Genomic DNA, 14,188 nt, shown 5'->3' on the forward strand with positions numbered 1-14,188 from the left:
AAACACGATTATTTTTAACTAGCGTGTTTCAGCTTTCAACATTAGAGAACACGAGCACTTCGAGAGTTAAGGGAGCTGAGAAAAATCCGAGAGTGGGGCTACGCAGGACGTCACAGGCGGAGCCATCAGCAGCCCCCCGTTGCCCTCTACGTCCCTCCCGGTTAGCCATCTTTCTAAACTCCGTACAATGCGTATATGTATGAGAGGAAATTTTTCTCTCTCTCAGAAATGTCACGACAACTCGACGGTAAGGCAATTGCTTCCTTTTTAACGTGTCATTTTCATGACTAGGTAGTGAACGAATAAAAATTTGCTCGCGTACATACTTCCGTAATCCTCTCTCTGCTTATTGACGGCACAATAGTTGAGATTGAATGTAACACCGGTTCCCGGGCCGTAACGAAATTATTAAGTGGGCGTCCCGTGCCCCGTAACGGGATCGATAGGGAAGAACGGTAATGCACGGCGACTCGTGATCGATTCCAATTGACTGTATAACTCATCTCCGGCAGCCTTTAACCTTTTCCATTGCGAACGAGCGCGGGCCTAGACTGACAAGTTGCTGCTCGCCCAGCTGCGAATCTTTAGATGCCTGCGTAAGGCCGCACGTCCACGAAGCGTCGCTTCGTAGACGCGTACGCATAGAGGGCGACCTAACCTCTATACACTTTGCTTTGATTTTCGTCCATGACGCGTATAGAAAGCTTCGCGATAGTTATGTTTATATTAAAAAAAGAACTTTTTTAAATTATACGAAATTACGTATTCGATAGAGGGGAAAAAGAAGATTCTGAAACAGTGATCGATATTCCTCGAATTTTTCTTACTGATTAGGGATGAGAAAATTGTCACGTTTCTTTTCAACGTCAGTCTTGAAATTTTTTCACAGATGTAAGTTATCTGTGACTGTGTATATTGCTATACATAGATAGTACTTACACAATATTATACTTCAGGAAAGGAAAAACATTCAACAAAAATTAAATATTAACGACGTTGTGGCCAGCGCGCTAGCTAGCGAAGAAATTAGCTGCGTTTGCTAATTAGCCTGGAATTTTCAACGAACCTCGTGGAAAATACAAACAAGCCGGCACTTCTGCATGTTACTGCACGCGAAAAAGCAGAAATTAGGTGAAAAACTCAAATTTGAATTTTTTTGGTTTCTTTCTCTACGAAAAAAAATAAGCAGTGAAATTTTTAATAACCTATAAAAAATCGGAATTTGTAAAATGCAGAATTTTATAGTCTTTCGTAAACGCTGATTGTTCAACATTAATTCTGGGTTCGGTATAATTTGCTTTTATTCTACAAGAAGAAGATAATCGTTTAAATTCCCAATTAACCACAGTTCGAAAACGGCCTTCCGCGTTCGAACACTTCGAAAACCAACAAATAAATGCAAGAACCAGTTCAGAATGTTTAAATACACATACATGCAAGTAACGAGAATCAAATCGTAGTATAATACTCGAAGCTCATATTTATCGACCATATAACGTAGCTAAAGAACAGTTCCATTCACGAACTAACAAACACAAATTGCTACACCTGATTATCTTAACTGCGTTCCATTTAGAAAGCCTCATAAATGGCCACTTTACGTCCATTACCTACATCGCTTCCAATCCATCAATTATACATCGATATTGAACTCTAACACATCTTCGAGAGTAAAAAAGAAAACTAACCGATCATTTGTAAAGTAGGAAATAAATACTATATATAGGTTATTCAAGTATAAATACGAGACTGTCTACAGAGAGTGTTTGTAGATCAATTTCGACAACTTGCTTTTGAGACACCTAATATTTTTTCAACCTCTCTTCATTTTAGTCTGCAATCTGTTTTCACCAGATTATCGACTCGTTTCACACTTCTACATGCTCTTTCCTCGTTGCACACATCGACCTTTCTCTTTCTGTTATTGAAATTCGACACCGCGCAGAAATTCATTCGCGAGACGTTCTCGCGATGTTTACTAACACGCATTTCTGTCGCTGGCAAATAACGAATAACGGAAAGATATTCCACTGGACAGGATTCCTAAAAAACAGTGATTTTATTTTAATAATTTCCATGCAAAGTTAGATCCAATAACGACAAACAACGCACTGTTCTAAACAGAAGGAATAAGCTACACGCGGACGCTGATTGGTTCGTACATATATATGCAATCTGCGCACAGGCATGCGCAGTGGTATCTCGTTTGCCAGATGACACTCGGTAGTGGTTCATAGACCAAGCCTATATTAGTAGGTACAGCTGCTATTATCTCTGTGCAGATACGAGTTACACACGTCTGATCAACACGATTCATTCGTTCATGGAAACTGTTCGATACTGTCGAGTATCGAGATCGATATTCGGCGGTGTCGAGGCGCAGGTGCGCAATTTCCCATCGCAAAATTTATAGAGCAAACCGAGGTTATCCGCGAGCGGGCCTGAGGAAAGCCGGCTTCGATTCAATGCCCTTATTCGCCGCGGGTATACGTTACGCCGTGTTATCTCGATACAGGTGCGTGCGTTCCGCCGGACGCGGAAGATGAACGGTCGTTAGAGAGAGGAAACGGTATGCAGATGAGAGAGGGAGTCTGGGCTGGAGCCATTCCAGACACTTTTGGCGCGGAAGCGCCCCATTGGCTGATTTTGGTCGCGCCTCGACCCGATTTGGCGCGATTCTGTGATTATCGATATTAGAAGCGGTCGACTGCGATTTGTTGGTGTAACGGAAAAGGCGGTTGTTTGGTTGGTGACGATGAATTTGTACGTGTACAGAGTAAATAGAGATCGTGTGATTGTTGTTGAACTTTTCTAAAGTGAATAGGTTAGTTTAGAATTGAATGTTTTCCCTTTGTTTCGAAATTTTTTAATTTTTTACACGTGTATGTTTTTATTTTGTACTAACCTTATCTAAATAATTTAAAAAAATATATCTGATACTATTATACGACACTGATAGTGTATATCTTCGAACAAAAAATAGTTTAAGAACACCTCACACCAGAATTTTTTCAAACCATCACTAAAATTCAACCTGCCTGAAATCACAGTGGTTAGGGACACGAGGAATAACACAGTGAGCCAAGGAAAAATAGCGTGTAACTTTTACCGGAGGAGCTATTGTTGGTCACGTCGCGTTATCGTCGCACGACCTGCGAACACCGCCACAGGGATGCCCGTGGACATTAATGAAATCGAATGAAAGCTCGCGAAATCGTTCCACCAAAAAATTACGTCGGTCCGTGGCCGAAATTACAGTGATTACACGTGGCGTGTCGGTTTGTTCCCTCGGGGGAGTATTGTGAGCTGCGACGAAGCGGTGGACCATGATGCCCTGGGCCCACTCGTAGCGTCAGAACGTGCCTGACCACCATTGGGCGAACATTGACCAACGCGGAACGGTTTGCTAAACAATTATTTTAATATCGGTGAATTCAAATAGACTCGTATTAGCATGGCGACTTCTGGAACACGTTACGTGTTCGATACTTATACAGGGTGTCAAATATTCTGTTCTACTCGTGAACATTAGGCGGAAATGTCACGTGGGCGTGGGTAGATAAATTGAGGCTATCAGCGCAATAGTGTCCTAACCTTAAAACGTTTGTTTTGAGGTTATAGCTAATTTAGTCATAATTTTTTACTTTTTACCTTATTTTTACCTTTTTCTTTTGTGCTTGGTAATTGTTTTCAAAGTAACTTTATTTTATTCTCTGTTATTTATCTAAAGTACTATTTTTTATAGAACGAAACCTTGAGAACACCTTGTATAACAAGCACGAACCGTGAGCGGTCACTTTACAAATTACGCGGCAACGCGCGCTTCGATTAATTCAAATTGGTACGCGCGGGCTCTGCATACATTAGCCTGGTATATTAATTTGTTTTCTTTTTTCGTTATTTAGGTGTAATTGGAAGGTGTGAAGGAAACAAGAGTGAAAAGTGGGTCGCGACGAGTTGTGTCATTGGGTCAGAATGGAGAGATATTGAAAACATGACTTAAGGGTGGAGAATTGCGGAACAATGTTGCCAACAGATGGCACGCGTGTTTCGTTGCATATACATGTTACGTAATGAAATTTTCTGCATGCTTCTGAAGTAATGTTGTCAAATCAACGCGAGAATTAAGAAATGTTTTGCTAAAGAATATGAAACAATTTTGTTTCTTTCTCGTATTTCTTTTTTATGGTTAAGTATAAAACGCACGAAAGTTGGCTGCATGCCAGTGAACTATGCTGGATTCGATTAAATATGGCTCTCTTATGTAATGCACGCGCTTTTGTTTACAGTGCGCCAGAACGGGGAACAAAAGAAAGCGGCGTTCAATACATCATTAACGCCGAATACAATTAAAAATAATCTGCAAGTAAAATCGCTCGTTGCTGTTGCTTCCGCGTATGTACAACGAACAAAAGGTATTATTCTTCGGTTGCGTGTCGATATTAACGAGTTACACTTCGAGTAAAAGCTGATCGCGCTTGAAAGTCTCGAGGATTGGGAAGACCTATAACGTAACTCCTTTTTTCATGTTGTTTCGTATAATTTCAATACTTGATTGATGGGTAATGTCTTCATTCTCCTATGAAATTAGAAATGAATATTTTGTTCCTAATCTCTTAACCTATGAATATATACCTAACCTAACCTATTTGATTTCTTCTTGTGTAAGTTATTTACTTGGTGACTGGCAGATTATTTTATTATTAATACACTATGCGAAGTGTTTCTTCGTTTAATAAAACCTAACCTTAAAACGTCTCTGATTGAAAAATAAACCAGTTGATGTATTAAATACAACAAACAAATGCAGATTGAAATTTTACATTTATTTCTTAACATAACCTTTCTCCCAATCGTTGCACCAGAATGCAAAAGATATTTATTACACATATCATTGAACTAGTAACTTGATTTCATAAAAATTGAAATGTCTCTAATTTTTTCTATTCGTCCTTAAAATTTCCAACTAAAATGTAAACTTTCTTGAGCTCATAATTACTTCCACGTTCAACTGTTATTGTCAAATAGCGAATAAACTAACCAAAAATTCTACGCAACATTCTATTCTCTTTTCTATTTAAAAATACTAATATTCGGAAAATTACTTGTGACCTAACCTAACAACCTTTATACCTGTACTATTATACCTCTGTGACTGAAACGATCGTAAAAGGGACTCACAGGCATCGATGGCGGCATTCCACGCAGCGCAGCGCCGCTCCACTTGCGCTTCCTATTCTGATACTGCGCAGCCCTGTAGCCACTATTGTTCTGATGTCCATAAACCGGCGCACGTTGCTGCATCGTTGGCCGAAAACCACTGTAAGCCATCCCGTGATACCCCTTCCCGTGAAAATCACCAACGTCAAACCTATGCGTATGATCATGATGCAGAAAAACACTGTCACTGGCGACACCTGTCACAGGCACTCTATAACGTTCATGTTCACGTTCGTGCTCCTCCATTTTGTTAATCGATCTATCTGGCGACGGTCTAACATTTGGAAACGACGGTGGCAAGAGTGCTGGTGGTCCGTAAAAATGTGGAAATCCGTAAGAATTCGCAAGTCCAGCGGCTAATGGACGTGGATACGGTTGATGTTGCGTTTGACATTGTGCCGTGATATCGTTGTTCCCGTCGAGTTTCGTCGAAGGTATCATAGATTTTCTGTCGTAGTGAAAATCGTGTTGAGCAGCGTGATACTCGTCTTGCGGTTCTCTCTTCACTTCGAAAATGTCCGTTGACTCGGTCACTTCAACTTTCACGCGGATACGATTGTCGGTGTCGGTTGGATTTGTGTTTTTCGGTGATCTACCGTGATTGGGCGACGGGGCCGAGTCCCCGTCGCAACCCACGCTTCCCTGTTGCATCCTCGGGACGCTGACGCGCGACGCCCCGGCGACGCGGCCACTCGCGTCAGACGCTGGACACGATCACGTCGAATCTTGGCTTAATCTTGAGTAAAGTGACGAATATAAACGTGCTATGGTGATCGAAGAGTCGCAGACGCATTATTCGAGGTTAGAGAATTAATCCTGTCAGATGTGGTGAAGTACGGTAGCTCTGCGATTGATATTTTCTGTTAGATATTTCCATAGTTCTTTTATCGACCAATCTTCCTTACAAAACGTTATTGGAAAAAGGTGTCATTTTCGTTTAACGAATATTGGATAATTCCACATTACTTTCTTATAATTATTCGGCCTGGTTATTCTTCTCGTAAATCTTTAAAAACAGTAATCGCGCACCATCACCCGTAAAGATTGAAACGCGATTCCAGAAGAGTCCTATTATTGTCTAAATCGGGACACGAAATATTTCAAAGCAGGAAGAGTTTTAAAAACAATCTTTACGCGTCACTGATAAACTTCCAGACGCGAAGAACATGTATCAATGGGTAACATGACACCGCTAAGGGGTAAACGAAATAGAACTGCCAATACCTCGAATAGGTTAGTTTTTAGACACTGATATCGCCCATTGGATGCCGCAAAATATCGTGAAAGTACATGAGCATATTCCTTCCTTCGAAAGTCAACGAATATGGTAGTATATCGCCTATCACATTCATGGAACTGTTTTTATTGCTTAATATTTTCATAAATCCTTAAAAACTGTCATCACGCATCACTGGTAAACTTCCATCGAATATAAACCTTTACAGGAGCATCGTCATTGTCATCATAGTGATAGAAAAACAGCCGCTTCGTAAAGCGATAGAGAAGCTCTACTCTCTGAGACAGAAGCGTTCGGCAGCACGCTGTCGGTTAGCAGAAGCGGCGCTCGCTGCTTTCGGCTCGAGTCGACTGGAGCGTGGTGTGGTGGGGGTCAGTGGGGGGAGGGGAGGACAAGGGCGGCGTGACAGTTTCCGTGTCACGTGTCCCCGACCTTAGGCCCCGCCTACGACTCCGATTTTCCTCTGGCTGGATCGTTACCTGGCCCTATCGGGGGCCCTTTCCTCCGCGCCTCATTCGTCGAGTGTCGCTCGTACGGCTCGCACGACTCCTACCAACGGAGTCTCCACGAACAACCTCGGAGATAACACTTCCTCCGTCCCTCTTTCTTTCTGTCTTTCTTTCTCTCTCGTTCGAGGGACGCGTCTCCTGTCACTCTACAGTATTTCCAAGGAAGACAAGCGTATAGAGTATGTGTCACCACGCTTCGAAACTTCTCTCTCGGTGTTCCTCCCTCTACAACGACGACGAGTCACGGAGCGTGAAGCACAGTGTGTACGCGCGCGTTTTCACCGTGTTCACCGCGAACTTTTTACGGTACACTGCCTCGAGAATAATCCACCGATGCTCGCCTCGCTCGCTCGTTCGTTCGTTCGTACGGTCACGAGGGGGGGTCGCGAACCGTCCCGGGGATCGAAGCCGGCGCTCTCCCAATAGTACGCGACGACACGAGGTTTTCGTAACGGGATTTGCGACGCTCACGAGGTTCACGTGATTTCACGAGGGTGAACGAAACGACGACGCGGCGTAAGCGGGTGAGAACGGAGCGAGCATACGTAAGGATGCCGGATTGCCTCGGCCGAGCTGATCGCGTACGAGTTTCGTTCCACGCAGCGTGAAACTCTTGGCGGAGGTGCGCGGCCACCACCAGCCAGCGGGAACGCACGAACCGGCCCGAGTACGCCCGAGCGCCGATATATCTCTTCTCCGACTCGAGAAACGGAGTCGGCCGGCTGCCTCCCGCCTTCCGCGGACCTACACCGGCCAGACCCACGAAGTGGGCTCACCTTTTGTCGGCTATCCACCGACGAGCTTCTATTCACGGCTCACTACTTATTCTTCTTCTTACTTACTACTATAGAGATGTGTGTACTATAGGGATACTGCTCGTATTTTTGAACGTTTACTGTCCAAACTACGGGATAACCTGTATGTGTGTGTGTGTGTATCTTTATGAACGAATCACGTTAGAACGTGAATGATCTCCCTCGTTTTTTCATCAAGGTAATACCTAGCTTATATAACGATGTAAATATATTTAAGTTATATTTATTTATGAAACGGGTGTATCATACTCCTCTTAATTCGCTAATGTAGTGTGAACAAATGAATGCTTTACAGTGGCGTATTCGGTGACAATTGAACAAGATCTTTGACATACGTAGTTCCAATATGGCGACATTAAAACAGAGGGGGATAGAATGGAAATATGGTTTGTAGTAATTTAATCATTCTTTTTGTATCTTCACTTATTTGTAGACCTTATCTATCATATAGTGTATACAAATACAATTTTCAATACTTTTAAAACATTCGCAAATAATTATTGCATATGATTTTCCTTTTATGAGTTACAAGTGCGACACTTGTATCGCATTAGCACATTCTAGCCTCAGTAACGTAATGAAAATACAAACAGAATTAATTGTTACTCCGACAGGGACAGATAGGCACGTGTACACAAGAAACAAATTCAATAACCTATTCCACTGGACGTGTTTGTCTCGGCGTAATTGCTCGCTGAGTGCCGCCAACCAAACGGAAAGAAATATCGACTACGGAGGTTAACGAACACTCCCATTCCATTAAAGCATCGTTAATATACAAGAGAGAAAACGAGAAGCAAAACAATTTCTTTCCAATAATCTACCACTAACAAATGTCTCCATTTCCAATATACATAGGTATACATAGTATGACTGGATTATTTCCTGTCCGAATGTTACTTACGGTGTCAAAAATTACGAACGCAGCTCGCGTTCGAGGAGCAAGTGGTCGATAAAGAAGGCAACCGCCGTGGTTTGTGCGGTATGTAAAAGGGGGAAATTTATCATTTCCGATTCTGCGTTACCCTCGATGAGAAGCGGCGTTCGCGATTCTGCGCGCGCCGTTACACCGATATATCAGATTACATATCCGTTGCGTCATGTAAATTGATACTTGTACACGGCGGAACACTACCGGCGAGCATTTATTCGAGTGATAAATTATCGCAATGTCGAACAGTCACGCTTTCAATTCCAATTTCGCTAACTGGATCGTGCGAGGCTGTCTAGCGGGATGGCTACGCTTAGCCCGCGTTAAGTAGTCAGTCGTCTAAGATTGTCGGCGGTTACGCAACGAAGCGACGGCGGCTTGACGAAATTCTATCGTCCCTTTCATTGCGCTGTTACACTTACCGGCGCAAAGCACTTAAACGGAAAAATTGAAAAATCTTACGTTTTTACTTTTAAGCAGGTTAATTTTTATTTTATAAAATTTGTGAAGTGTGAGTTCTCAAAGCTACTTACATTTGTACACATTCTAAATGATTTTAAGCGAGAATTAGAAAATTTCAAAGAAAACTTCAAAATTTTCAAATCCCCATGTTTTTCTATCGATCGAAATAAATGAAAAAACAAATATACTGTTAGCAAAGCAATGGTTAAAAGAGAAGAAAGGAAGGAGACAAAAAATTCCAATTTCCAAGCATTTAAGAATCCTCAGCAATCTTCAGCATGGGTCGAAGGTTCCCAGTACACTCCCCCAACGAGCACACGCATTTGGCTCAGTACCGTACGCGCACCTACCTGTGCTCTGGTTTCGAGACAAAAGGGAACCTCGACTCCCTTTCCTCCTAGTCCCTCATCCCAGCATACACCGCGCGTGTATATGTGTGCTATACGCGTATGCACTTTCGCAGCGGGATGACTGGTGAGAGAATTCAATTTCCACCGTCGTTATCGTGGCCGCATCTTCCGCTCGCCGCGTTTCTCATTTTTTCCCCTCTCTAAAAAGAGAGTGAAAGAGAGAGACAGAGAGAGAGAGAGAATGCAACAACGACAGGCTCGTACGTTGTTACGCGCCCTTTTGTTCTGGCAGCGTCGCGTCGAAAGGAACGACGCTGAAAAACTTAATAGACCCGATTACACCGTTCGAAGAATCGATTATCCCACGGCGACGAGTTACATTGCACTTAGAAGTTGCAAAAAACCACGACTTTTCACTTATCAGGCATTTTGCAATCAATTAGAACTTGCTTCGATTTTTTACTTAACACATCGAACGCCGCGCGAATGTCACGTGACATTCCATTCAAGCCGCGTGGCTCTCCGATGACCCACGTTATTGCATTCATTATGTGTTATTTTTCTAGCGAATTGAAAACGTGGGTCATCGATGACCCACGACATGATTGCAACATATATGATAATTGTGTATCAATTAAAGGATTATTATAAAAAATTTCGTGGGTCACGTGGGTCATCGATGACCCACGACATGATTGCACTATAAATGATAATTAAGTATGTACCAGTTAAGTAATATTATGAAACATTTCATTAAATTATCAAATAGTTTGAGAAAATCTAACGTGGCTCACCAATGACCCACGCAGCACTCAACATGTCAACGTACTTTTCTTTTTAGCCCCATTCCACCATGATGAATTACTATATTCCTGGAACTTTTGTTACATACTGTATCACGCGTAGCCTATTCGTACGGTTCCGCCCGTTGATTCGTTGACGTCACACGTGTCACACGCCATTGGATGATACGGATGACACAGGGAGCACGGTGACGACGAATGAGCGTCGATCGTCGTTGCGACACATCGCTCTCGATACAACGAATAGCTTTCATTCGCAATTCTGTCTCTATCTTTTTCTCCTCGAACCGTAGCTTTCTACACTTTTCTCATAAAAATATTACATTTCATCCAGTCGAATGAAGAATAGGTTAGGTTACGAAATGAAAATTGGAATTATCTCTGAAACGATTCTGATCCGAACATGTGTTCGTCACTTTCTTCTCGTGTTTCTGAACTTACCAAAATCTTTCACTCTTGTGTAAAAATTCGAAATTAACAAAGACAGAGACGTGAAACGACAACAAAAACGATATCGGTTGACGATGACGTATCGAGAGTGAAAAATGTCCGAGACGAGATCGTCCGCGACCTTTAAGCGTGTGGCTAGGAATTTTTCAACCGCGTTTTCTGCACTCGTCTTCGTGGATATCACGCGATAACCGGCTGCACAGAGAGGACCGACGATGTGAAACGCGGGGAGCGCGGTTTCTCGTTACGCAATCGGGCCACGCTTCCCAGCTGTCCGATCGTCGGTTGGAAGGGGAACAGAGGGGCCACGGTATATCGTAGGGCAAAGAAAAACAAGCCACGTCAAACTTGTACATCGATTACCGGCTTGTTTAGTTTACGCGGTGATACTCCCCGCTAGCTGGCGAAAAATTGGACCTATTTTCAGGACGGTTGATCTGGTTGGCTGGATGTTCGGTTCGTGCCTGAAATTTCCCGAAATGTATATTTTTCTATATTTCGTTGCACGCTTAACCTCTTCAAGGACTATTTTCTTAAAGTTAGAAAAAAACCATCTAATTTTTTGTGCAGTCTTATTTCATTCATTTCAAATCGCTAGTAATCAAACTGTTTCTCTTGTTAAATGATCGTGTAACGATATATTTTCATATTTTTTATAATTTTTTTGGAAACAATTCGTATGGGAAAATGGAAAAAATTAACATGTTAATTGAAGATGTTGAATTATTATATTTGTATTAAATTTATTTTCGTTATATTCATACGAGTAGATAACAATGAGATACGCGCATAAAATAACAGAAGACCAACAATGGCGAAGACACGTGATAACCTAACGACTAATGCGAAAGACGAAGTTCAACGATAGAATATGATGTCATTAACAGTCTGCCTGTCATGTCACCTAAGTTTGAGTGATGCGGGAATATCAACAAAAGCGTCATCTCGTTCACAGGCAGATAACTTTATATTCCATAAATGATTATTTTATTGAACTTTGTATACACTCCTACATTCAATACGTTACTTCATGTACGTATATGAAATCGGTAAACTTAACCTTCAACAAACAACGCGACTAAAGTTAAAAGTTAACTAGAAGTTATTGTATTATCTAGAAGCAATTTTTTCGTTATACCCAGTTAATTAACGAAAAATAAAATACGTCGTACAACTGAAAATATCTTCCAAATACACACTGTACTGGAATAATTACGCGAACGTTTCCCATATTCCTCAAATTCATAGAAATCAGAAGTTATTGTATTATCTAGAAGCAACTTTTTCGTTATACCCAGTTAATTAACGAAAAATAAAATACGTCGTACAACTGAAAATATCTTTCAAATACACACTGTACTGGAATAATTACGCGAACGTTTCCCATATTCCTCAAATTCATAGAAATAGATCATACGCACTCAAGAGCCACCGACGCTCCTCTCTCGTCGTGTCAGACTCTCAATCTTCCGACGATACCCAGAACGAACCGGTAGCGCGCCTAGTTGTTCCTTCAGTAATCTAATTTCCAATTTCCGGCCGGAGAGCGCGCGCGATAAAATTCCAAGCTTCGCCGTACCTGCGTTCCTATACCCCTTCACCACTCCCCTAACCTCTCGCCGAACCCGACGAGAGGCCGTAATTATCGGCGCGGTCAAAGGATGTCGGGCGAAACTGCGTAGAAATACGTGCAATCTCGCGAAGAATTTACACCGGAGAAGCCCGACGCGGAACGTTTCCTGGAGAACGAATAGCGAATGGGCGTGTGTCACCAGAATCGCCTGGGGGACAGATCGAGCCAATGAGAAGGTGGGAAGGCGTGGATGAACGGTGGCAGAGGACAGCAAGCGGGCGACACTGGGAAAAGAAGGGGACTCTCGAGCGACACGAGCCGTCCCTCCGTCCCTCTCGGCTCTCCGGCCGCGTCTGTGTCAGTGATCACGGTCACACGGTCGCCAGTCGACTGGTGGGGCGAGCGTCGTAGGGGTCGTAGGGGAAGGTGGCGCGCGGTGGGGACCCGTAGCCCCTCCTACCGAAATAGCGGTGGGGATAGACGGTTCTGTGCGCCGCTCAGCGCGCATGTGACCGCCGCTGCTCTATGCGTACGCGTCAGCGACACGTAGCAGAAGCGTCGAATTGCCGGATGGGAATGATTTCGAGCCGTTGTGGCTCTATTTTCGACTCTGAATTAGGGGCCAAATAGAAAGGAATTTCATTGTTTGTTTGGCTTGCCGGGCTTCAAAGGAGCGGCGTGTCCAACCTCCTTGGATTAATGTTTTGCGTTGTTGCGAGATCCCGATGTGTACGTGTCGCGTTACTCTACCGGAGGTCTGTTTCATTTCAGGTAACGGAATGTTGGTTTAATTGGAATACGTGTCGATTTGTTGCTGGTGCTCGGGGATTGTGTAACGGTCGTGAGAAACAGATGCAATATCGCTTCGTTTTTTTTTTTCATCTTTGTTTTTTCGGATGAAGGATATTTCGATTTCAGCAAAGAGAATGTGATATTCGTATTTGTTATATTTGCGCTAAGGTACATATATGTGATTGTTATTCCTTCGATGCGTTTTCTACGCGTTCGTTTTAGCTTCGTTTCGCATCGATCAACTTCGCGTGTACTTTTCGTAAGCACAAAGTTTCAATCTCTGCTATTTCAACATTAATTTATATCACTTATATCCCCATGTGATTATTCAAACTAACCACAAATTACTTACCGCGAAGTATTAATAAACTACCGGATTAGTTTAGCAGTTTTCTTAAATCGCGCATAACTCGTTCAGCTATAATTAAACGTTAACTTAGTATCCATTACAGTTAGAATATAAAAATACCGAGTCGAAAACGTGCGAATTAGTGATGACGCAAGCGTGTAAGGCTCGTCGGGCGATTACGCGATTTTTCCCGTTGGGAGATCCGCATTGATCTCCTTTCGTGCGTCGCAGCTTTTGTAACTAGCGGCCGCCAGGTTACGGAATCATCTGTCGACATGAGTGCGCGCGTATACACAGTCAGAGAGATAGAGAGAGAGAGAAAGAGCGAGGCTCTCTGGTCGGTTCTAGTCGGTAGCTCGCGGTATACCTCCGTGGCTACGCGCATAAATTTCCTTACGGGGCTTCTTCGTCATGGATCGTGACCACGGACGTCTACTCGAACAAAATGACCGTTCGCTGAAAGAAAAGTGCGCCGCCAGGTACCGCGGCTAAGAATAAGAAGAGGGAGAGAAAGAGACGAAGAATCGCTGTGCTGAAATTGCCTTTTAAAAATGCACGAGTTCTCGTAAAACTTGGACTGGAAAAATTATGCATAGCTGCGCTTTTTTTACGCCAATCGAACGTCCAAGTTTCTTTTTCTTTTAACCTGTGTTAGGTATACGTTGCCGGCTTCGTAACTTTTCGAGTAAATTGGAGA

At 42.9% G+C, this 14,188-nt stretch overlaps 1 protein-coding gene across 1 annotated transcript in view; it reads right to left on the reverse strand.

The window, feature by feature from the left end:
- Positions 1-5,871, reverse strand: part of LOC108571490 — a 135,708-nt gene extending 129,837 nt beyond the window's left edge. Inside the window, exon 1 of the mRNA XM_017933546.1 lies at positions 5,182-5,871. Within this exon, the coding sequence (XP_017789035.1) occupies positions 5,182-5,871 (690 nt within the window). The remainder of the gene's footprint in view (positions 1-5,181) is intronic.
- Positions 5,872-14,188: the final 8,317 nt, after the last annotated feature.

The sequence above is a fragment of the Habropoda laboriosa genome, unplaced genomic scaffold (assembly GCF_001263275.1).
Source record: "Habropoda laboriosa isolate 0110345459 unplaced genomic scaffold, ASM126327v1 scaffold40, whole genome shotgun sequence".
In the NCBI taxonomy this organism is placed as follows: Eukaryota; Metazoa; Arthropoda; class Insecta; order Hymenoptera; family Apidae; genus Habropoda; species Habropoda laboriosa.